Source organism: Hetaerina americana, unplaced genomic scaffold (genome assembly GCF_022747635.1).
Source record: "Hetaerina americana unplaced genomic scaffold, ioHetAmer1.1.p SCAF_11, whole genome shotgun sequence".
NCBI lineage: Eukaryota > Metazoa > Arthropoda > Insecta > Odonata > Calopterygidae > Hetaerina > Hetaerina americana.
The window spans coordinates 6,921,593-6,948,588 of NW_027286181.1; the positions used below are offsets into that span (position 1 = coordinate 6,921,593).

The following is a 26,996-nucleotide window of genomic DNA, read 5'->3' on the forward strand; positions in this document are numbered from 1 at the left end:
GTTGAATGAAGAAGGGAAATAATTTAAAAGGTGTAATAAAATACAATAGTTACTTTGCAGCACTAAAATAGAGGTTAATGTAATTTAAATGAGAAATTCTAAAATAAATGTTTATCGGATGCGAGTCTGTTCGTTTATGCGAAGTTTGTTACTCAAGTTACTCAATATCAGTGTCCTCTCGCATTTCAGGAGGGAAACTACGTAGTGTTTACTAATTATGGGAAGACATGAATCTAAGAAGTGGCAAAGAGTAATACCGTTGGAAGTGATTAAAAATTGTTGAAGGGATAGTTCTATTGTCTGTGTCTTTCAAATAGTCGTGCAGTAAAGATGTCAGAGATACGAAGGAGAAGAGGGGAGGGTGAAGAATCTGACAAGGGTAAAGAAGTCGAGAGCGATCCAGTATGTATTTCATTTATAAGTATCATTATTGTTTGGAATTAGCGCAGGAATTTATATGTCAGTTGCATTTTCATCAAATTTGGTACTGCGCAGCTTTTTATGTAGAAAAAGGCTTCAACTGAGATGAAGCAGGTGGTTTTGCAATAAGATTGCCATTTATGTTTTTATCGATAGAAAGAATTTGACTCTGAAGATGACAAAACTCCAGATGAAAAATATGTTGAAGAAATAGCTACGGCAGTTCCTCAAGGGACTGATAAAACTCCAGAGGTTCTTGATTCTGCGTTGAAAGGTCTTGATGCCAGGTAATCAATTTAATAATATTACATATTGTGTATTTTTCTTAAAATTATCTGAAAGATGTGATGCCGAAACATTGCTCATTCATCAAATGTCATTATTTGCTCGGGAAATAGCTCCACTGCATGCCATACAAGTTTACACGAGTGAATAAAAATGAGCAGTATCTGGTCTGCAATGTTGGTTTTCCTAATATATCAGTGACATCAGTAATACTTGTCATATTGTAAGAGGTTTCATGGTCAATTTCAATGGTTCACAGAGTGGAAGCCATGTTTAGATCCTTGATTATGCATGGAACCCATGTTATTATACCTTGCCATAATATTTGTCAACAAAAGACCTCATGTGTGATGGATGGTGCTCTACCCCATTGTCTATTGAATTAAATTTTAGATGGAGAAATTGGGTCATTAGAGGAATATTTACATGGCTTATGATTGGTGGTTTTTGCCTTATCATTTATGGTGGACCACTGGCACTTATGGTTACAGTGAGTATTTTTTCAAAACTTTATAGATAGCAGTAGTTAGTACGTTTCGAGGGTCATTTACGATTTGCTGTCCGGCTTCTGAGTTTTTCTTTGAATAAATGAATGATATAGTGTTATTATGTCGTGTAGAGAACTAACTTAAATTGGTAAATACATTCGGGAATATTTTTGTATTTTTTGAATACTTGGTCTTTATATCTTAGCAAATATGTTTGATTCGTGTGTAGTTTTTGATGGTATAGTGGCAATATTTGGAAATAAAGCTATAGCTGGCAGCACCTGGCAGGAGATGTTTGTTCAGAGCAGCCTTAGAAATGTCATATTGGTGATGCCTTAGTGGGACTTCATATAAGCTGTCAAACTCACTTATGGCTGCCCACTAACTTCATCTATCATTATGCCAATTTTATTTTACATCCTACAATTTTATTGCCCAGTTATCTTAGCTCTGTATGGTTTAAGGAAGAAGCTTGGAATGTATATTTACTGAGTATATGTCATGTTAAAAGTGTTTTCAGATACATATATTCCAATACTTAGGTCTATAATCACATTTAAAGAAATTACAGTATGTCATTAGATTACATAATTATAAATTACAACTTATTTATCATTTTAAATCACCGATACTAACATTGAAATACATATTATCCAAGAGTGTGATTCTTATGGCCAATATAAAAGGATTTACGTTTAATTTCCAATAGTTGGTGTTTATTTTGCATGGTTCAAGATCTTTGTTTTCTAGTTTAAATATTACTAAATCAACGTTTTCATGATTGACATAGTGCAGCAACTAATCTTAAATAGTTTGAAAATTTATAATTATGCCATCCTTGAAGAATGACACTCATACTGTCATATCATCTATGCAGACTCTCCCTTATGGTAGAGCTTTGATGAACTGGAAATCACATTAAAAGAAATCATATGCTGAAATTTAAAATCCCAGGGAGCAGTGGAATATAGTAGGGTGTGTGGCTATTTTCTTTTGGTTATAATTTGTCACACAATATTAGTTAAATATCTCATTAGGTATGGCTCAACATATGAACGTGGGTGAAAGTTGGAAATGGGTTAAAGGAATAGGTTATTTCAGTGGGAAACTCATTGTCAGTGCTATTAACATATGCATTGGTGGCCGAAATTTTTCTAAATGTTTTTGTAGCATGCTTTTCAGCTGATGCATGTAATATGTGCTGGGCAGTCTAAATCATATTGAGTGAAATCCCATTATTACTTAAAGTAAGTTAAAATTGACCTGTGCAGGTTCTGTTTTGTATGAAAAATCAATCTTTCATTTTAGCCTTGCAGAAGTAGAAATATCTTAGCTTTCATTGCTAACCACTAGACATAGTCTTGATGAATTTCATTTGATTCATGTTATCTGATAAAATTTATTTGAGTGCCAAATGCAATTTTCAATTTATGGCCGAAATATGAAAAGTAAATTATGGATTCCATATTTAAAGAATGAATCCAGTTATATAACTGTGAATGTTTTCCTAGATGACAAAAATGATCTTTTGAAACAATGTTGTGAACTTAATTTTTTTTCTGCACTAATTGCATGTTTTGAGCAGAATTAGTGATTAAAAAGGTTCTTAATGTCTTGTAGGATTATCTTCAGGATTAAAATTTTTTCCATGGTATTGAACTAGCTTCTTATTTTACAGACTCTGATTGTTCAAGTGAAGTGTTTTTCTGAGATAATTAACATAGGATATGCAGTCTACCGTATCCATGGTCTGCCATGGTTCCGTTCATTATCTTGGTATTTTCTTATCACTTCCAATTATTTTTTTTACGGAGAAAGTCTCGTGGACTACTTCGGAGTACTGGTTAATCGAACGGTGAGTTTTCTTGATTTAATTGCTTCAATTTTGTTATCTGAAGATAGTTGTGTTTCCTATTTTGAATTAATAAATGAGTCATCTGTATCCTTCTTTACAAACCCTCTACATCTCCATGGGATAAAGAATTTCAAATTTTCATTACATTCCATTTCCTCCCTTCCCCTTTTCAGGATTACCTGAGAGTCCTGGTGACTTACCACCGATTCATTTCATTCTGTCTTTACATATTGGGATTTGTGTGGTTCGTTCTTTCGCTAGTTAAGCGTTATTACATGAAGCAGTTCTCACTTTTTGCATGGACTCATGTTGCACTGCTGATTGTAGTGACACAGAGCTACCTCATCATTCAGAACATCTTTGAAGGATTAATTTGGTAAGAATGTATTCCACGTTCATTTTGTATCTTTGTGTTGATACAAATGGTCACAGTCATTGAGTTAACAATGAATTATATTGTATACTACTGTATGTGTTTAGCTATCCATTATGCTGTCCTAGATTGTAGAACCATAACGATAATAATCATAATATTTCTGCAGGTTTATTGTTCCTGTGTCAATGATTGTCTGCAATGATGTGATGGCATATCTCTTTGGGTTCTTCTTCGGTCGAACTCCCCTTATTCAATTATCTCCCAAGAAAACTTGGGAAGGTTTTATTGGAGGTGGATTCTCAACAGTGATTTTTGGGCTAATGGTAAGCAGTTCACTCCCAAATTATTTTTGTCTTATTTTTCTATTTTGATAAAAAGAGAATTAGATGGTACACTATTTTGAGAAATTAGATTAAAGGTTTTCCAGAATAAGTAATCATTCTTGGCCGGCAATCCAAGTTACCAAATTGTAAGAAAGTCATGTCACTGGTCTTGTCACATCAATTTACATCAAATATCATATTATTTAATGTGGGAGAAATTTTATTGATTGTGAAATTTTAATTTTAGCTGCTTCTTCTATAAGTGAAGTCGTATATACTAGGTTCAGAGTTTTGTGCCGTTAATACTATTAGACTAGGCATATTTATTTAATAATTATACTAAAATGTGAAGCAAAAATCTGACTGTGCAAGTAGAAATTCGCATGAACATTAACTCAAGGTGAACTGGTATTGGCCCACGATATAGGAGATCTAAATCTGTAAATAATTGGCTCAAGAGGTGAGTAAAAAAACTTTTGTAATACACACAATTGAAAATTCTAAGTAAATTTACAATTTCATTGATTGATTGCATAATATCATATTGAATAAAGTATTAGGTCACCTGCATTAGGATCCTGGATTGAAATTTCAGTTAGTCCTTTGAATACGTTAAACTAACCTTAAAGTGTGTGCTTTTGTTGTACCAGAACCTTGTGGAAAACCACCAGTAGCACATGAAAATGACGCCCCCATGTTCTCAATGTGTGAATTTCACAAACAGTATAACTTTGGATCTCATGTACAAAATTAATCTTCAAGCAGAAGTGTTGGCCGTGATGATTTTCGTGTATTTCGAAGTGTAATTTCATGTACACCTAAGGAGAATTCATGCATCCATCATTTCATAGCATTCCATAGTGTTTACCCCTGTAGCTTAGTTGTGCTTTGGGTGCAACTTGGTGGGATGCTAAATCAAGCATTACTCTTAATTACTCGCTTAGATAATCTATCATTGCTTGGCAGATATTGGCATGATTTACAAGAAGGCTAAAATATAATCCAATCAAATAATCTCTTCATGAAATACCACCAATGGCATGCATGGAATTAGACATCGGAATAGCCTGAGCTTAATATTTTTTCGTCCTCATGTCTTTTGACTGTACTTATCATTCAACTTTGTCATGGTCTCATATTGTGATACCCATCAGTTCAACTCACTATAATGTTGAAAGTATTAGATCATTACTTAAAAACTTTAGTGGGAAAATTATAAAAATGTATTTCCCCGCTTATAATATAAAAAGTCTCAGTAATCAATATTGGCGCTTCCACAACAAATGTATGCATGAAATACTCAAAATGGGCATCACTATAAAAAGGTTTTAACCCAAGCAGCACCAAAAGCATCGATGGAAAAAGGTTTTCACTAAAGCAGCACCAAAATTTAAGGCAATTAGTGCCTTGAGCATCAAAATTTATGAATAAACTGTTTTAATTTTTGAACTGATGTTTTATGCAATGATTTTAAATGTAATGAATAATTAAAACTATTAAAGCAGGAACATCTTGCAGATTGGATGCATCGAGTTGATTTTACTTGAGTGAGACAACATTTGATTGCTATTATTGTTGTAATTCAAGAAATCTGAAACTAACTTTCGTCCATTCCTATTTCCTAAAAGGTCACCTTTGTTGCAATTTTGAGATAAAATACGAAGGGTAAAGAGTAATGACTTCCTGGATAGGCAAAAGAATAAATTATGGATTGATATAATGACTGATGCAAAAGAAAACAATTGATAGCTTTTGCTATACCATTGCCCCCATTTCCATTAATGAAATGATGTGATCTTTTTGTTCTGAGTTCTCTATTGATTGAGCTGTTCATATAACTTCTCTTTTACAGATGTCATATGCTATGGTACAGTATCCATACTTCGTATGCCCAATCAGTTTCAATGAAGCTTTGGGTAGAATGACCATGGATTGTGAACCATCATACCTGTTCCGCCCTCAGGAATACACTCTACCAGAATCTCTTGCTAGTCTAGCAAGCTTGGTAAGTTGAAGGAAAACCATCATAGATAGATTATTATTCATATAATCATTATCACGATGACCTGTCCATATTCAGGTCCTACAAGTTGCAATGTATAATTGCAGCCTTTAAAATTAAGTATACACTATCTGAAATTAAGTTTTATTAATATTTCACTTATAAAATATATATCAACCTCATTATACAAGTGTGACAAATGAATAAAAAAATGCAAAATATCCAAATATGTTGGCGTGGATAGTTGGAATAGGTGATGATTTTGAATCACCAGCTTCATTCTTGGTATAAATATTTAAGTATAGATTTTATTAAAACTTGAAATATTAATGCCAACATGTCAAATGTAGCATTTGTCTATGTCAATGTGTATCATAAACTCATCATCCTTTGTTTTGAATGTAAACCAAATAAAAGGACTTCTTAATAGATAGCTCTATTTGCTGTTGAATTAACTCTAAGCTCTCTGTACTTTTTCCTAAAATTGCCTGTGAAAATATGCATCATCTCCCATTCATCCATTAAATGGCAAAAGTATTTTTCAATCGCCTCGAAAAATAAGTATTTATGATCATTTTAAGGGACTCATGATTCTATGCTAAATTCATGCTTCCTCTTCTGGTAGAGTTCACTTTTTTAATTCCAGGAATAAGATGCAGAAAATTCCACTTACTCTAACAATTGATTTCATTATGTTATTAGTGATTTATTGGTAAGGTCAGTAATAATTAGTAATTCGGAGGATAGGTTTGTAATCTCTGTGTAGCCTATTGGACATACATTGACTCAGATTTTCTATTAAGCAGGATGCCACAAGAATAGCTTATTCAGCAAAAATACCTTAAAATTTGGAATCAGAGAAGGCCTCTGCTGAAAAATAATGCGTAAAAACAGTCAAGCTCACGTAGTTTCCTCCACCCTGTTCGTGTGTCATAGAGGTGTATATAATCATTTTACATTATGTTTTTCACTCATAAAAACATCTTATTCATTACCCATAAGTATAGTAGATAACAGCCAATGTAAATACTTGTCCAAAAGAGTCTGAGGTACTTACACATTTTAATCAACTCTGTCTGATTTGATCACAAAATAACCCAAGCTTCTACTCAGTATACTCCTATGCCAATATTTAGCAGGAATTCCATTTACAGGCAAACCCAAAAGCATTCCTTTTCATAATTTGTATGGGTACAATATTTGATAAATGCTCATATCTCCATAAGATTGAAGAGCAGAAAGTTCACAAGCCAGTTCACACCTGAGTTGTGTTCGTAAATAGTGTCTTAATGTGAATTATAATGAACAAGTTATCTGCAGGCTACAAAGAAATATCCGCTATAATGCAATGTGTCATGCCTACATTGTTCAAGGAGAGTGAATTTCCATTATCTAGGAAATCATTACCCTTTCCTTCTGGATAATAAAGAGTTTGCGGTACAAATGCCCCTAGTAATTTAAATTATGTATGTATTTATATAGAGCAGTATTATACATGCCAAAATCGAGTAAGATCCCTGTTGCTGTTTGTTTTTAGTGTCATTCCATTTTGGCAGATAGGGCTCTGCCATTTCTAAGCAAATAGACTGATGATCTTAGGTAATGTGGTGCTATATGTAAACATCAAAAATAAATATAAATGGTCCAGATTAGCGATTTGCAACTGTGGGGATTTTCTTATCTTTATTTTAATATGAGACTTCGGTCTCGACCAGTTTTGCAATAGTGTATTTCCATAAAAATAACTCTGCGATAAAGAGAGATTACTGTAATTGATATACTTTTTATAATCATATGTTCATCATTGCTTATAAAATAAATTGTACGTACATGAAAATTGCTGATTTGGAGATGGTAACACTTTTAAATGAAATTATCATATGTGGGCATAATGTATAACTGATTCAAAGATAAGCAATATATTTTGGAGAAAAAGTTAAAGCAATTATTATATGATCTTTATTTTTAGATTCTACTTATTTTACAATCTAATCAACGTTGAACAATTTATAAATTGAATTAATTGTGTATGCTCAGGAATGACATAACTCCTAAATCTCTCTTGTGCATTTTCTGTATACATCATACCATTTGAGTGTTTATTTTACTGAGTTTAATATGAGATATCTATTTCTGCTTGTTTTCTGGATTGATTAACAAATGCGTTCAATAGTTTTCCTTGAAGAAGACGGTGACTTTCCAGCCATTCCTCCTGCACTCTCTCTCAATGTCATTGTTCAGCAGTGTAATTGGACCATTTGGAGGATTCTTTGCCAGTGGTTTTAAAAGGGCATTCAAAATAAAGGTGTGTTTTTATCCCTAATATATTACCTTAAAATAAGTATTCCCAAGTAGCTTATGTTCGCTTCAGTAATTTACTAACTTACAGAACTAAATTTAGCAAGAGGTTTTTGCTGTAATTTAATGTGGAATAAATTTACATATTGAGTTGGAAAAATTTTGTATAACTCTTTTTACAATTATTCAACAGGATTTTGGTGACATAATCCCAGGACATGGTGGTATTATGGATCGATTTGATTGCCAGTACCTGATGGCCACTTTTGTAAATGTTTACATCTCCAGTTTCATTCACACATTATCTCCTCAAAGAATACTTCAACAGGTACTGAATTATTTTTTAGTGAAAAGTCTTAGACTGTGATTTGTGAATGATAATAAGTTCATTGATATTATGAATCAAATCCAATTGCTTATTCAGAGAACAGAAACGCAGCAATTCCACAATTAATTATGGAATCACTGTGTTTCTATTATATGTGAAATGAAGAAATTCAACCTAGCAATGGTTAAAACTATGTCATATCCATTTGCTTAACTTATCCAATAAAACATGCACTGATAAACTATTTCTACTGACAATTAAAGCTGAAATCATGCATACTGGTAGGATGATGCCTGGGGGAAATAGTTTTGAAAATGGCAATTAATTTAATAAGGAGAGAATGATGATATAGTATTTCATTTACTTTGTACTGCACCTATAATAAAGATCTTCCTCTATTAATGTTATTGTTTTCCACCCACCTTGGGTGTTTTTACTCTCAGAACATAGGCTCTACTCCATTAATGGAATTCATTGACTTTTTAGTGATAAATCAAAACTTAGATATTAACAAAAAGTATAAAATTAAATTAGCTGTTAAAAATTCATCCATTCAAATTGTTATGCTTGTCTCTAACACCATTCCTCACTATTATTATAGAATTAAAGCTATATTTTCTACTGTTTTTTCAGGTGTATAGTTTGAAGCCGGAGGAGCAACTTCTACTCTATGGCACATTGCGTGATCATCTTCAAAACAACGGTTATCTAACCATAGGACCGTAGAGGATGTTCTTTGCATAGCTGTTATTTTAACATACAGTGATGTTATTTCATGTTTATCCTTAGTTTATGTTGAAGTAAATATACATTTGTGAGGTATGCCTAAGGAAAACTTGCCATTTTTAATATATTTATGATTCATTATTTCTTTACTGCATACACCTAAATATTCATGCTGCAGTGCTATTCCACGGGCAGAAGTCCTTTAATTGACTACTTGGTGCTTTTTTGCTTTTCACATGCAATTTTCTATGTTGTATCCATAAATTGTTCAATGAAAAGCTAATATATGTGTTATATTATCCGTTAAGTCAAAGTTGCTATGTTTGTTCAAGGCTGCACGGAAGGCAGACATATGTTGCAATACAATACAAATGTGTTTCAAAACCGGGGGAAAATTTCTAGAAGATTTAGCTGTCTACAATATGTTCCTTTAGTCTTGTTTGTTGCAGTAACTTCCATTTTGCCGGTTCAGTGAGAGCTTTAAGCTATTGCTAGACTACCAGAAGTCAAAATTTGTCATATATTTCAAACACTATAGATCTGCATGGTAGATGGTTCAAATTTTACACATTGGCTGTGAATATCATTCACCTATTCATAACTGCTCCTCTACAGCTGTTTGGTAGTTTTTGCTCTCCATGATAATGGATCTCATGGTCACGTTAATGGGTGTTAATTGAATTAGCTGACCTTTCTGCCATTACATGTTTTAAGCACTGTTTTGGTGTTTTTATATACTTTTTAATGTATTTTTTTCCATGAGCAATTTCTTTTAATGTTAGCAGCCTTATTAGGTTCTGGCTACTCACCATAAGGTAGTTACCACATTATTTTTCTCCTTTGTTTGTGCTATAACCCAAACTATGTTAAAAATTTGTTGGTTTCAATGTCCTTTTTGTTCTGAAAATATTTGGTAGTTGTTAAAACCCATAATTGATAAGTTAAATGTGATAAAAAAATTCGCCATTGTGTTTGCGAGTTAGCTTTTTCATCACACCTGAGGCATACCTGCCTTTTGAAAGCTGTTTACCCATTTAAAATAGTTTCTAATCTATGTTAAAGTCATCTTCTATAGTTATGAGTCTCAAAGTGTGTCAAATTCATAATACCGTAATTCACTTTGATTTGCAAGTGCAGTTTTATAATTTATTAATAATGGTTGTGTTCTTCTGTATTATATGCTAATTGTCGAGATGCAAACATTTCCCTTTCTCTCTATCATCTGTGAAGTACTGAAATGGCTGGCTGTTTTAAAAAGTCTGTTTTTAAAAGTTGCCCATATTTCAGTCAAAATATGTTATTTTGGAAAGTAGCACTCCATCCTCTTTTTGTAGAGTTTCAAATTAACCATCTTTCATTTTAGCCTTAATAGGAAACCAAAATAATCAACAGATTTGATTTTTGCTCATTAATTTTCATTAACCTCTCAAATAACTCCGGTTTTCCTGTTATCCATTTTTTTCAAATTTTGTCTAAATCTGTGGGAAACTGTTGGTCAGTGAAGATTTTTAAATTCCTTTTTTTTAGAATTTCAAAGGATATATTCATTATAGAATATTTTTTAGCTTTCCTGGTTTGATTTGTTTTTTCTCCAAAGTTTTGCATCCTATGTTGGTCACTTGCTGGTGGTCCATCCTGAATAGAAGGCACAATGTTGGAGCAAAAATTAATTTGACGCAGAGAAGGGGAAAAATTTTCTATAATAGTCCTGGAACGATATATATCTATCTTGTCCTTATGTAAATAGAATTATTTTTTGCCAATCAATTACTTTTTTCACTACCAATTTTTTTCATCTCCCATGCTATTGTGCCACATATTTTGATGTATGTGATATCTCTTAAATATAATTGAACTATCATTAAAGTAGTTACATCTATCTGTATGTGCAGTCTTCAGTCTTGTTTTACTAATGTGCGAACTATAAAATGTTCCATATTCAAATGGAACTGTCCCAATTGTTGTCCTTTAAATAAATAGACTTTTAAATGTGTTTTTCTTGGCTCAATAAATTTTCTTCATCAAGTATTGTTAAAGTTTTGGGAAAGTTAATACTGAGGTAAGAGCCAGTACGTTACCATATTTGAAAGAGTTTCCACTTGATAAAATATTTAAAAATTTCAATTCACACCTTCGGAAAGAGTGCTGGAAAGAACATAAGAACTGTCTAAGTTATTTATTTAAAGGCTACTAGAGTACTTTTAATCTATTTCAAGGAAAAAGGGCTGGTAAAATATTTTTTATGATCAGATAATATAACTGTATTAATAACCCTATTTCTTCAAAATGTGTTAACCACTATCGCCTAGAGTTCAATTTTTTTTTGGTTTGATTAATGCCATTTTAAGATTTCAAGATTGATACTCTATTTTGCTATTTCATTTTTAGTGTGCATGAAAGACCAATGAGTAAGCGCAAAACATTCCATCTCATAATATTTCCCTGTTGTGTCTGCAGTATTTTACTTTGTAAAATGTTCAGTATTATTGGATTCTTTTTATCTAACATAACGCTGCCATGGATTTCATAGAGCATACTCTTAGTTCATCTGGGCTGCCTCATTGAATCTGTTTAAATGCCTTCATTGTTTAGATCCACATTTTTTAGAGTAAAATCTTTTTAATGGATAACACAAAAAATGTATCCTTGAATGTACTTGTGGAAGTTGATGGGGATTGGAGCAAATAGTTTAATTAGCTTATCTATTAAAATGTGATTTGTAAGAATTTCCAAATTAATATTTTAATTCCTTGGTGTGACAAATGTGGCAGGAGCGTGACAACTATTTGGTGAAATCTTAGTATGCAGTGTACTGTCAGGTGATTTTGTATGATGTCTTATAGACTTTTTTTATTTTTAGAATAATGCTATATTCAATTTCTTTGCATAAGTAAAATCAGGTTTATTTTTTATGTTATTGGTCAAGTCTCTAACCAAGGCATTTCTTGTAGTCATTTTAACCATCAGAGTTGATGTTGTGTACCCTAAATAGCACTCTATCATTATTTACAGTCAAAGTGTAACCAACTTGCTAGTCAGTATGATTTGTTGCCCAGTTGTGTGATAGGAGTTAAATGATAATTTACATTTTATGTAGTCAGTGCATGTGATATTAAAGTAGCATCCTCTAACAAAAATAATATAATCTTGATGTTATAATGAATTTGTTTAAAATATAATAGATTTGTCTTTATGATGAGGCTGTTGAAAATGACAGTCAATGTTGTTGTTTAACATCTGCTACAGCATATGAGCAATTTTTTTTCAAACGAGAGGAGGCGTCTCATCTTGGAAGGAATATTTATGGGCGTATTTTACCAATGCTCAGTTTTCTTAATCTCTAAGGTTATGTCATTTCTTCGAAATAATGATGTTGACAAATAACCTACAAAATGGCGAGTCCTTGATGTCATTGTAACTGCTGCGGTAGAAATTTGAAGCTAATTTGGTTGTGAGAGCATAAGTACTAGATTTTGTTGTGAAACATCATCTCATATGATAGCGGTGATCATAAGTGTATTGTAATGTGCTAATTACTGTGAGCAATGCACGATGTTGGTTTATTAAAAGTTTAAGAATTTTACTGTTATCTTATGTCCTCCCTGGCCATTTAAAACTTGCAAATCTGTTCTGAAGTTCTATCATATAAATGTCATTGATGAATATTCCATGGATAATTTTACTTGGAGTTCAGTGTGAAATTTAGTTAATCCTCTTTTACAGAGTTAACGTATGTAATTGGATGGTAAAATATTTTAATGCACTGATTGTTATATGTGTAGATGACTGAGTTAATGTTGATGCTGGATTATGTTTTTGAGTGTTGTGTAAAATATCATTGTTAACATTTCTATATTTTGTTTTATTTAAGATTCTGAAGTAAACAATATAGAAATTGCTCTGGGATTTTATTTCAACCATTGTAGTTATGTCTTTTGATATTTTTATGACATTTTAAATCCAGAAGTCTTATTGGGTTTTTGTATACATTGAATTGTCCACATTTTACGTACTACAAACATACGTTTTCCCACTAAGTGTGATCTGGAATAGAGTTATTATAAAGTATTATATTACTAATAAGTCACCTGAATGTTTTGGTCAGTAGAAATAAGTCAAATAGCCACCATCATCATTATACACCATTAACTAAGAGTACTGACTGCAACGGTAGTGTCTTTGAATTAAATTTGGGTTACGGAAAAATTACATAGGTTATTGTGTTTGTAGTAATATCAAGGACCAGAAAATGAGAACATGTGGAGCCAATTAGCTTATAATAAAGCGATGTTTCAGCCTGTGTATAAACTTAGTTAACAGAACTTTGCAAGCTTTTTATCACCTGAGAGTAATCATATCAATTGAATATGCTGCCTCATCAGGAAAATAATGTACTTTCTATTACCGTATTTTCCCATCGATAACGCGCGCGTTATGTATGCAAAAATGTTCAGATGATCGAAAAAATGACGATGCGCGTTATGTAATGAAAATGAAAAAATCCAAGCAGACTTTTTTTTACACACTATATATATAATTTTTACGCGCATATATATAGATATACAGATGCGCGGCATATTAACACGTTCAAGATAACTATGAAGCCCTGAGCGCGCGATATCTATACAAATTCACGATAACTACAAAGTTCTGGATGCGCGTTATCGATGGGAAAATACGGTACTTTGATTTCCTTATGAAGGAATAAGGGGGTTTTAGTCAGGATATTATGACTAGAAAAAAGTCAATGGAAAAGGCAAGAACTTCTTTACATTGTGAAGTCTTACTCTAAAGAATTGTGATTTTTAAGAGTTTTCGGGCCCATGTCTTAGAAACCAAAAATTTGTCAAGGGTATGTTATTTTTAATCCCCGAATAATTAAGCAACGATCGTAGGGACATTGGCCTATATATAGTGTGAATATATGTTTTTCTATCATTTTCATGGCGAGGTTCCAAGTAAGAGGAGCTAAACATTTAAAGTATTTAAGGAAAGTCCTAGTTAATCCCAAATGTGTATAGTAGTAGATTAAAATTTGTTTTCATAAATAAGTTCAATCACCTATTCATTAAATACATAGTATTGATGACATCGATCGGTAACCAGGGCATTTTTATGACTCTTTTTACCTTAACAATACTTCCCCCACCATATTTTTAAATTCACCGCTGAAAAATTAGCCTGACATGTTCATTGTTTGTGGAAATTCTTTCTTCAGGTTTTCATACGTTATTTTATTGCAGAAAATTAATAAATGAGTCCAAAAATAAAGCTCTGTGTTGTCCTAATACATGAAACAGGGTATACTCCAGTTCTATTCCTAATTTTGCCAGACCTACCGACAAAAAATCATTCTTTGTTAGGAATTTGCCATTCTTCTTTCAAAGTTCATCTTTTTCCAATTTATTTCACCGAAAATTCGATTGCTGATAGTTTATAGTTGATTTTTTATCGAGGGGTACGCCACAAAATCATCAGCAGAATTAGTATCAAGTATTATTTTAAATACAGATTATTTAATATGCACCGTCTTTTGTGCGAAAAGTTACCAGCTTAATGGCAATTACACTGGTCCTTTGTCTTATGATAGTTGATGGGTAAACAGGTATAAATCTTTTCTCTGTTCTCACTTTAGATTATCAGAGGACAACAGAAAAATGGAAGGAGAAAGTCGATCCAAAACACTCCTGGGAAAAACATGGGCGACTCAATAGAAGGGACCCTTATCCTGGATTCGTGACCGCGCCATTGGGCTGATTACAAGGGGAACTCGTTTTTACCGTCGCTTGTCAAACCAGCTTCCGGCTGGAAGTCACTTTTTCACGATTATTTTATGCTTCATCAAGTTAAGTGCACAGTGCGCTGCATGGAATTCCTCCTCTTTTCCCAATTCCTCTGTACCATATACTAGGGCGGTCCAAACTGTTGACATTAACATTTAGTTATCAATAGTTCAATTGCAGAATACTTTCATATCAATTTATTATACTATCACCAATGACCACAGTGAGAGAGAGGATGTATATACGTGCATCTCGAACAGCGAACAGGGCACTAGCGATCGAAGAAAGAGAAATGTCCAGTTTTAAGAAGTTTGTGGACCGTAGACATAAAATCCATTTAAATTCGCCTCTAGGTATTTCAGATTCATTGATGGAAAATTCCAAGTTTTTTATTTATCATATATTTAGCTACATAATTGGGGACAATTTCAAATAATTTTGTGGAACGGGCTGCATAAACAAGGGTCTATGGGGATCCAAACTTTTTAGGGATTGCCCATATGACTTCATAGGATATGTATCCAATAGGTGACCGAATTAAGAATCCTGAATTTAGCGCAAAAAATCTACATCTACACCTTTTACTTACATGCAAATTTGTTCTCCAGCTCACGAAAGATTTTGGGTGGATCATAAAAAGTTTAGGCGAGTATTACAGCCTAACAATTTAAATAAATTGAAATTTCGAATGTTCAATACAATCGCAATAAAAATAACAAATATTACAGCGAATCAAGATCAAAAATTTGTCGAAAAAAATAATCACTAATTTTCGTAATCTGTTTCTTGCATTTACAACAAATTTCACTGCAGGCACCTTAACGGTTTTTTGTAACCAACGGTTTTTTGTAACTTGTTAACTTTCAAAAACCAACCGCCACCTCATAGTTAAGTAACTGCCAGTTTTCGTCAAATGTCGGTATATGAATAACTGAATCACTTGGGATTATGGGAAATGGAGAGGAAAAATAAAATCTCCCTTCAAAAGCTAATTACACTCTAAATGTGAATTACTCACATAGGGCAGGTTACTCGAAACGAAATCTAACCCTCACACTGAACTTTTAAGATGTGTCTACTACACCTCCACAGGTTTCTCCATATTTTTCCTTCTGATGCTATTCGCGACAGTTTCTAATAAAATACTTGCTGAATGAAAGAACCCCACTCGCTATTAATTGAATCCCTCTTCTCTCAAGAGCTTAGGTCTACCTTTTGGAGTAGCCAGTGTTTTTTTCTATTCTTACGAATAGATTGGTATAAGCCTTGATAAAACCTCTATGAGAGCCTTGGCTCAGGAAGAAAAGTTTGCGTTCAGTCTACGGACAATTTACACCTTTCTTAGCGCGAAAGCAGACATTATAAGCGAAAACTGTCTTTTTGAATATCTCCCTTTTTTCTAGAATATTTTACCAAGCTATACCGTAAAAATTAATGCTGGACATACGCACAAAGTTCACTCACTCTAAGAAATTATTTTAACGCTGAAAATAAATGCAGCGGAGGATCGCCGAAACATTCATCTTAAAGTACTTGATTAACAATTGGTTACAATTGAAAATTAAATTTTGTCGCTAAGTACTGGTACAAGGAAAACATCAATGAGTATCGAGGTGATCTTCTTCAATTTTTTCATCTCATTGTTTCGGGGCCAGGGTCGAATTCCGAAGCATCGTCTTCTAGGAGAGCAAAAAAACATTTACGGGACTCAAACGTCACACAGAGAGAAATATCCATAGCAAATTATTAACTGCTTCATTAGAATCTTTGCTAATACCATGACTTTGTTTATGCTCGGTTCCTTAGTATGAGAGCAGTCGCCAATGTCCCAAGTTCGTTTACGAAACAACCTCACCAAGAGGTTCAGAAAGAACAGGGATTCGTCAGCTGTGGCCGATCGGGCCGCCGTCCTCAAAGCTCCATCTTCCATTTTTTAAATTAAAAGTGAAGGATACAGTTTTATACCGGCCTTAAATCTTTAAAATAATAAATACCTCCCGAAAAATTCTACGTGAAATCAGGTACGAGAAACAAATAGGTACTCTCGGGAACTACCTATGTGAATTTATTGCGATACTCTTGCTAATGATCCAGTATGCTTCTAAATTCAACGAATCCTATGATAATTAGTCTTGGAATTTCAAACCAAATTAAAGGGCAGTACCTTACTAATTCTCGCTATAGGGTGAAGGAGATGCTATTGAGTATGAATTAAAGAAGGGTGGGTGGAGAATTTTCCGGCCAGGGCGTCCAAATGTCTCTTGCCGGGCCGATGGAATGGGGGGAGGTGTAAGAGATTCCCGATTAGTGACATTATGTTTACTGTTGATGCGGAGAGGTTGGCGTTACTCTAAATAGCCTGCATCCATCCCTCCCACTTCCCTGGGGCAAACCCTCCGAATGAGATGACGGCCTTCGTGAGATCCCGCATTCTCTCTGATGGTCTCCGCATGATTCGATGAAGGAAAACCGGAGAGCTGAAATAGCTTTCATCTTGAGCTTCCGTCGTTGCAAAGCTTGTCATTATTCTCGGAAGATTAATTCTCAAGAATGATATGAAATATATGGTGCAGATCCAGTACGAGTTCGTTGGTTGGCATTCTATTTGCAACTCAAAACTGAAGAAACGGTATCTCTACACATTTTTTTCACATGTTCCGCTACGCATTGAGCGTTTTTTTAAATATTGAACGTTTTGCTCCTCCTTCTTGATGAGTTATCTCCCGAAGATTTCCTCAGTAGGAAGGCGGAAACGTCGAGTTTTGAAAATTCGAGATAAATTTACATTGAGAAAACATTTATCGTCGCGAAAACCTTAAATCACAGATGGACAAAAGTTAATTTACAATATAGTGCAATGAACTCTATGGGCAATCGATTTCAGTAAACTTTAATATGCATTAAACTTACAGGAAATGAGAGTGGCTACTTATTCAGAGGGCCCGGATTTGAATCCTTGAGACGGCCGATCTTTTTCGGGTGGTATCCCGATCCCTACTTGAAGTGCTTCGTGGAGAGCACTTTGAGTGAGTACGCCGTCCGTCGGAGGGGACGTTAAACTGCGGACCCCTCGGCGCCTTTCGTTAAGAGTAGGCTAATGCCGACGCTGAGTTTCTCTCCACCCTTCCTCCTTTCCCATTCATCTCTCATGTCGTAAATGACCTCAGCAGTCGGCCATATCCCCTAAATCTACTAATACTAGTACAGGAGACGATGAAATCGATTAAAATTCAACCTTTCATTCTATGAAGTAAAACCTCGTGCTCTCGGGTTAAAATTTACTGAAAACCATTTCTTCAAATCTAGAACTTTTGGCTAATCAATAATAATCTCGAAGCGCGTATCTTGTCAAACTAATATTATACGAAAAAGGATATGTAATTCCATGAAATTCCTGAAGCTTCATAAAAAGTTCCGGCAAAACAAAATCAATTCATCTTAACAGCGTTTCCAGGAATTAGATATTTTTAGGGTGCATACCTACGGTCCCAGAAATTTCGATATTTTGAAAATAGTTACGTATTCTCAGAAAATCGATGGTAGACCGCAGCCACTATGCAAGACGTTGCACGGTGTGGCCGCATCTCTGTGTAGCTCACCCTCCTCGATAGTTCCCACAGCTTTTCCTTTGTCTTTACATACTGTATCCCGCCTTTTCCCATTCGCTTCGCCTTGTTCTCCTACTCCCTCCTAATTTATTTTCCTTTCTCTCCCTTTCTAAATACACACTCCACCGAGAGGATTATGCGGCCTCACTTCTAAGTCGTAAAAGTGGACGCCGATGGGTTCAAAGGTCAAAGTTTTGATCAAATTTCACCCCAAATGTCTGTCGACATCATTTCCTCAGCATTAACCCTCAAGGATGGACAAACTGCAAATTTGGTGAAAAGAGGAGTTTGGGTGAATTGTACGCATTTATTCTGTAAAACATTTCTACGAGGTGCAATCGTTTCCCGTGCGGATTGAACTTACGAAAGCTAGGTTTCCGGATGCTTGTTTATTCTTGACTCAAAAAATACTTTTTTTCAAAAAGCATTCTCCTCAAAATTTTAAAAGAACGTTGTGGACGAATATCTTCAAAAAGTTAAAAATATTCTCCAACTCAATACCAAAACAGGACCCAGAAATCTAGTGAAGACTTCATCTCAGGGTTTACGAGTGTTATTAGTGACTTTAATGGGAATGTGACTCTCCATTTCCGCAAGCATCTCCAACCTTAGTCGTTCCATTGGCTGCCCCTTGCGAATGTGACCAACCATTGTAATAATTAATTCTGGTCGCCTACCCACAGGGGCAAATACCTGTGATTAATTTATATTGACACGAAGAGAATGACCTTCAGTAGGCAGTGGAAAACGTATTTTTTAAATTTTACCCAAGCATATTCCATCAGCATGTTTTCCTTTATTCCATATTGTTGTAATTTTTTCTTCATCGAAAACATTTTCAATAGAAAATAATTTAGTCAAAAATATATATTGAAATTTCAAGAAATGAACACCACATTCGCGATTGGCACCACGACGGTCAGCATCAATTATTGATTTCAAATTCTCCATCAACTATTTTTTGATAGGCAATCCAATTTAAAAAAATGAATATCCCCCTATCGCATATGAAGATCAGTAATATACTTAGAACCTTCTTACATGATATGTAAAACGTTTCTAGAGCAAAGGTCAACTTTTTTGAAGCATTACTAGGTATGACCCTCGGGCAATGGCACACTCGAATCGTTCTTCATTTTGATAGGCTTGTAAGTACAGTTGATGACATCTGAATTCTTTTATTTTCAAAGTATTTTTGAAACCAATAAATAGTATGTGCCACAAACTACGGATTTACTCATTATTAGGTTGCATTACTCACAGTAGGAAGGAAAATAATGAGAACATTATAAATGGGGATGGGATTGGTGAGGTGGGTGTTTACTGGCTTCTCACGCTGATATCCCGATAATAGCAGGATTTTTCAGTTTAATTATCCCGATCCCTACTCGGGGTGCTCTGTGGAGAGCACTCTAAACGGGTCCGTCGGATGGGACGTTGAATTGGGACAACTTGGCGCCTTTCGTTAGGAATCGGCTGATTCGTACGCCGGTTTTCTTTCCACCCTTCTTCCCCCATTCCCTGAACATCCTATCCCTGTCAATTTACCTATCCCTGACGGCGCAAATGACGTCAGCTGTCGCTCGCCTCTCCTCGCTACAATTGCGTCCTAACGACGCATGGCGCCTCGGTCTGATGACAAAGCATCGCAAGCGCCCGCCCCACTGGCCGCAGCCTGCGGTCGACTACTTGATACTCAACTGGACCCTTACAGCCAACTCGACAACCAGTCGACAGGCGTGCACGCACAATGCGATTGGACGGAAAACAGGGCAGCCGTATATGACCGGATATCGATTGGAAGAGTACGATCGCCCAAAGCGTGTGTATCGTACGATACGGCAGGAGAGTTATGTCCATAAAATTAGAGAGGTTAAGCGTAGAACAGATAGACTTAAGATGTAATTTTTTCCACAAACGACAAGGGAACAGAATACTGCGTCCGTCCGCGGCAGAGTCATATTCGGGTAAAATTAGCCTTGTCACACACCCTAGCGGTGGCTTGCAGGGCACTAAAAGATATTTTAAAAATCTCCTTACCGTGTAAAAAATTGCAAAAAGTTGGCATATTATTTTTATATTTGCATCTACGACAAATATAAAATTAAGCACTTAATCACATTGAAATCACAAGGAGAGATAGCTGTTTCCTATGGCAGCTTTCAGTATATGTAATAACGTCCGCCAGTTAGAAATTATAACGAAAAGTAATGAGCCGATTACCAATTCAATGAATACATTTCCATAGGTTAAAAATTTCACTATTTTGATATTGCAAAATTATTGGATGATAAGAAATGGCGTAATTAGCCGAATTATGCATTTTACTAATTTTTCTAGCCTAAGTTAAGTAAATGAAGGATGAACGAATTACGTCTTTTCCCGATTACGCAAAGAAATCGTCCAACGTGAGGGTCGAAATTTAAAGAATATTAATTCGAACTTTAAACACATAAAATTATGGCAATAAAGAAGCAGCTTGAAAACATGTTATGCTGAGCCTATCTAACGGCACTTCCAATCAGCCTACAGAGATATTTTATACTTGCCGAATATTATAAGTAAAAAAAATATATCAAACAAGATTTAAGTAAGGAGAACTTCTTAGGATTGTGGGAGGAATCATTGCGTGAAATGCCTGTGCTCTCCCGGATGTCAATCTGAAAACTATTTGTAATGAAAATAAATTGAAAATTTAGCCTTCAACTGACATTAATATCAGCTTCTATTCGATGTAACTGGTATTCGATTCGAAGTTCCCCATGGAGGAAGAGTGGGTAGGTTTCACGTATATGCTTCTTACCCTTACGCTGCACCCATAGAGGTAACATACAATTGGCATGAAGTACTGAGTTTCCTCGACGAAACAGCCGCGCTTTTGATTCAATTTGGAATGCAATTTTAGCTAAGTGGAAGTTACCCTCGAGTCAAAATCAAAAATAAGGTAAAAAATAATAAAAAGGTGATTATAACATTAAAAACAAGTAAACATATCGCTCTGTTTACTTCTTTTTGCAAATAAAAGAAGTTGTCTTAACGCTATCAGATTAATTTTATGATTTCATAATCATGACGTAGCGCAACCTTTTCACAACGAAAAACATTCGTTTTTTTTTAAGGTTATAAACCTTCGTAGAGAATCCTATTTACGTACTTGTCCATCGGACAGATTTTCTGAATATCTCTTAACATTTGGAATGAATGACTTGATCCTCCACTGCTCAATAATACATTTGCAGCACAGGTGATGCCCTTATAATTAATTTCCGACGATAGTTCAGGCAAACAGCATTGCAAATGACTTTTCGAGGACATTCCTTCTCTGACGGAAACAGTCTCATCATGCGTCATCTCTAGAATGTATTGCACGAATTTATTCTCGTAACTCACCTCACGTACGCGCCTGGCGGTTTTATATATCTCCATTCGTCCCCGACCATCACGTCCGCAGAAAATGAGGAAGACTGTGCATTTGAGACTCCACGGCCATCGAGCCGCCAAGAGAGTTGGCGATAACAGTAGCCTTTTTATTACGTCATCGGTTGGCCAATATTTTAAAAGTGCATGGTTATTTTCCAGAGACTGACGAAGGTCAATCTATTAAAAAAATATATCGATGAATATTTTAAAATACTGTCAGGGAGGAAACCAACGGATTCCTGGGTATGTTAGTGGAAGAAAGAAGGTTGATTTAAAAAAGTGTAAAGAAGGCAGGAAAAGAGTGTACTGGATCGGAATTGAATGTTATAGACTGCGATTAAAAGGGAAAATGCTGGATAGGATAGAATAGGTAGGAAGGAATAATAAATTGTGAATTTGGGTATTGCGAAGTTTTTTATAATTCCTTGGAATATGGAGACATTCCTTATAGCTTGGCCTGAAAAATTGGAAGTAAATTTGGGTATATTTGTCGGAACGAGAACTGGCAGAGATGATGTTGAGTTGAAAAATGGTGTGTTGAATTTTGCGTTTTTAAGGTAAATGTAGTGATAGGCAGGGCTTAGAAGTGTAAAACAGTTCTTAATTCCTATGTCAATCAAAAAACATCCATAACGGATAAGTAGAATATTGCTGATAAGTATTTTTACAGCTCACTTTCACCGATGTATCTGAAAGTCGGAGTTACAAAATTTCACTCTTGAACCCACTCAACGGGAAATCAATATTCAGGAGAAATGTTGCGCCAATTTTACATTAGCATTGCTGCATAGGTGCAAAATCAACTAGCTTCTTTTTTATGGCAAGTTTACTCACCAATATGAGATTTGGTATTAAATTTCAATTTTATTGCGTTATTGAACTGCCTCGAATGTGGTGTGGCCTTCACGGATGAGCGGGTGGACCGACACGAAAATTTTTCCTTCACCATTATTTTTTTTCAATTCAGAAAACTACTAAGATTCACTTAAAAATGTGGGATTTATAATGCATATTTATATGCGTATTATCTAAATTTGTATCTTCCATTTGGATTAGTCACATGGATTATTACAAATGGTTTAATCAAATAAGAGGGATAATAGATGAGAGAACTGGACCCAACTCCCGGCTCTCGATTAGTCTGTTTTCACGAATGGCACCGATGGATTCCTCAATATACGACTATTACGTCACCAATGATTTTGAAAGCTAAAAAAAAAGCTCTAGTCAACTTTTAAATTCTTTCACCAACCTTCAAATTGTAATATTCCATGGCATTAAAATACCACCCACCATCAACTCAACCCCACCTGAACGTGACTAAGAGCTCATATCAGTTTTATGAAAAAAATGCCGAAGACTTACGCGTAAATATTTAGTTTACAACGACATGAAGTAAGAACATCTTCTGTAGAAAATTGACGGGCATTCTGTTTTCGACAGCACATTCCTCATTATTTTTCCAATGCTCTTTGACATCCAAAAATTTAATCAAAACCTGTTGAATTCGTTTTAATTGCATCCACTTGCTAGTGAATTAGGAGAATAGGGAAATTAAATTCATACACAGAATAGAAGAAAGACTCATACCATCCACTTTATATAACCCAATGATAAAAATAAATAAAAAGAAAAAATAAACTGTAATTGGCACATACTTTAGCACTTTGTATAAATGAAATATATGTCCCACGTTCACTGTAAAACTTTCGAAAATGTTTTCAGATTGATGAACACATTGAGATGTTTACAAACACAAACATTTTTTGGGAAAACTGTGCATGGATTAATCCATATTTTCCGAAAAAATCCCGTCGGCCCTAATTTTCCCCGGCAACACCAAAGATATGACTCGATTATTCCGCTAATCCAACCCTCTTATCCACCCCCGTCACATTGGAATTTACGCTCAAAGCCCCCATCCCCTTCGCTTCGCATTCCTCCTTCTCTTTCACCCTTGCGCTTTCGAAGAGAATTTCCCCCACCACTGAAGCCCCCCTTTCCAGTCTCCCCCTCATTATATGAGACCATCGGTGGAGAAAGAGAGCGGGATCTGGAGATGCTATGCTATTGGGGGTGGCGGCGGTTGCTATGGGGAGAGCGGAATGGATGGGAGGAGAAGGCTCTTGGATTTAGCCGTCCACGGAGCGGCTCTTGTCACCTCGGGAGTTATTGATCCCACTTGGCCTAACCGCGGCGGGCAAAAGCTTCGGTAAAGAAGTGCGTAGCTCACGGCAGCTAGGCTCCCCCCCCCCCCCCCCCCAACGCCCTCCCTCCTGCCACCACGCACTATCTCCCCTGCTCGGAATAGGGAGGGAGGGAGGGAAGAGCACCCAAAGGGGAGGCCGCGTCCCCTGGGGAAGGTAGTCAACCCCTTTCCTTCGGACACTCTTCAGGTAAGAAAAACAATCAGCTGAATGGACCGTCATGTGGCTAATTTATCAGGATATTTTAAGATGACCACGGTTAGCTAATTACAAAAAGAAGAGTGACCATAATACTAATACATAAACCATAAGAGACCGCAATATGCTAATATACATTATATGTATGATAAATATTTCTTTATTTGTTTAAATACTCATTGTTTGGGAAGACATTCACTTGCAAAAAAACATTGCTGAATTCATATTTAAATATCGTTTACAGTTTAAATAAATTTTTCCTGCGGTAAATTACATCCAAGGGTTTGAGAGACACAGAGGCACAAAATGTTCTAGACACAACCAAATTAGGTACATGTTGGAGATAGATTTTGGACAGTACCTACTATTATATGTACGACACATCGCGTGAGCATCCTCTTGCTTGCCCTATATTTTTTCCTTCTTCAGTTCTTCCTACCTTTTACCAGCATTCATGCCGCTTGAACAGCACATTCTTTTCCTTATTCCACCTGCCCACCTAACACTACTATCCCTTCTAACATGGCCTTCAAACTCTCACAACCTCACAATATTGCCTGTATTTTTGCCCCCTTCGCATTTAAACTCGCAATTTCCTCTCTTATCCCACCTTGTTAAAAACTTAATCGTTATCATTCCCATTGATCCAACTTAGTTTCTCAACCCTTCATACCCACCTGGCATATTATCCCAAACCCCGTCAAATACCCACACATTTTATTATTGATCTGAATAAAATTCTTTCAACGGCCATCCCACTTTGTTTACCTCGCTCCGTAACCCATGAGAAACAGCCACGGTGCAGTTCGCCCTCCTCCCCTTCACCCCCCTGCCCCCCGTCCATTCCTTTCCTGTGCCCCCCCCCCCGACCGCCGCTCCCACCCATTCTCCCCCTTCGCCCCTTCGGTTCGGACGCTCGCCTTTAAAAAGAACGGTGGCGGCGGAGGGAGTTTTTCCTCGTGATTCGCTCGGATGCGCACCCGGAGGGAAGGCGAGTGCGGGGCGGGTGCGGGCGGGTGCGGGGCGGGGTGACGCCGACTTGGCTCTACTCCCGCCGCGTTTTCGAAATTCGACGCGTCGCAGGCACACTACCCCCTGCGTCGCTGCGTCCAGTTCTTCCTGGGTTTCCCTAACGGTGGACGCAAAAAAAACCAACACACGCTTCGCCAAAGGTACTCTACACGTAAAAGTTCTTTTTTTTCTCTCTTGGTCCTCGCCTCGACTGTCCATCCGCTAAAGCGTTATCGCAATATGTTAAGGCAAAGAGTCCGTAGAGCTTTTCTAGTCAAACTTCCCTTTGGAATAATCCCAAAGTTTGCAAACCCAACAAATAAAAATAATAATTATGCAAAGGATCAAGAAAAGATTATAACGAAAATGAAACTTTCATAAAATTACCACAATAAGGATTCGCAAAGAGTAGGCGAAGAAACAAAAACCCGAGATTGTCATCGTCAAGCAAATAAAAATTAATTAGCTCCGGTACGACAGAAAATGGCTTTCTGAAGACCGTAATGGTAGGACTGAAGGAATGCTCCAGGGAAAATGAAGGCGGGACTGATGGAGGGAGACTCCAAGGAAGAATTGCCATAACATTAGCGTTGGAAAACGTCGTGGCAAAGAGTAGTTAGGAAGGTAAGATAAATTCTTTGTACCAATCGTAAGGCTATAGAACAGTGATGACAATATTTTTTTGTGCCTAAGGAAATCTTCAAAATTTCATAAAAAATTAGTGCTCATAAAAATGAATATGTACTGAAAAGGGAACAAAATTCGTACAGCTGAGGAAAAAATATTTCATGATTACATTTTGGAGATACAGAAAACTTCTCGCCCCCTTCCCATTCCTCAAACTCTACTGTGGAACCACACGCTTCATATAATAACTGAGAGGGTTTAAATCAGTCTTTGTTGAAAGAATATAATATGAGATCGCCCGCCATTTGAAATTAATTAAAAAATAGTAAGTAAATTGAATTTTGATATTATAGGCTAATTTTACTATAAAGGGGATACATATTTTAGGGTTGCGTACATGTTTGTTATCATTGATTTGGAAACAAAAATGTACGCGTTAGTTGAAATTAGGCCTGGCCAAGTAGTCTTTCTGGCACTCCCAATTCCCTAAGCTAGAGGCCCAAAATTGCCCAATTATGTTCATATGTAAGAATAAAACCGCATTAAGCGTATTGGGCAATGACTACAAATAAATATTTCAAAATGAATTAATGATGAATTTGACACCAAGTTATTTCAGGATATCATTCGACTGCTGATAAGGGTACATTGCCGGAGGTAGATATAATAAATAAATATCAATAGTAATCTCAATTAGGTGCTACCTGACAATTTGAGAGTGGCCAATGCTAATACAAAATTACCGTTAAATTCTGGGTGCGTTCCAAAAGTATTGCAATTATTTTTTTTAAAGTAATTTATTGAACAGAATTGTTCAAACACTTAAAATTCTTCAAAGTACTGTCCTTGGGCCTATACTTTTTTTTTAGCGATTCTGCCATGACTCGCAGCGTTTTGTGGCAAGGGGTGTGGTCGTGATGGAGTTGCCAGGTAGCGGAGATGTCTTTTCTCGTCCTGATGACCCTTTGGACGAGTAACAATGCGAAACGCAACAGTAGACGACAAGTTCAGTTCATTGGCAACCATCTTTATAGTCAATCG

The 26,996-nt window shown here is 35.7% G+C and overlaps 2 protein-coding genes across 4 annotated transcripts in view; one reads left to right on the plus strand and one right to left on the minus strand.

The window, feature by feature from the left end:
- Positions 1-26,996, minus strand: part of LOC139700901 (E3 ubiquitin-protein ligase MARCHF8-like) — a 62,370-nt gene that overhangs the window by 14,270 nt on the left and 21,104 nt on the right. The window lies entirely within an intron of this gene.
- On the plus strand, positions 156-12,999 carry Cds (CDP-diacylglycerol synthase). The gene is made up of 10 exons (XM_071599349.1): positions 156-402; positions 577-707; positions 1,099-1,195; positions 2,872-3,048; positions 3,222-3,424; positions 3,591-3,747; positions 5,600-5,752; positions 7,923-8,054; positions 8,241-8,375; positions 9,009-12,999. The coding sequence occupies exons 1-10, from the start codon at positions 331-333 to the stop codon at positions 9,099-9,101; spliced, it is 1,350 nt and encodes a 449-aa protein (XP_071455450.1). The 5' UTR covers positions 156-330; the 3' UTR covers positions 9,102-12,999.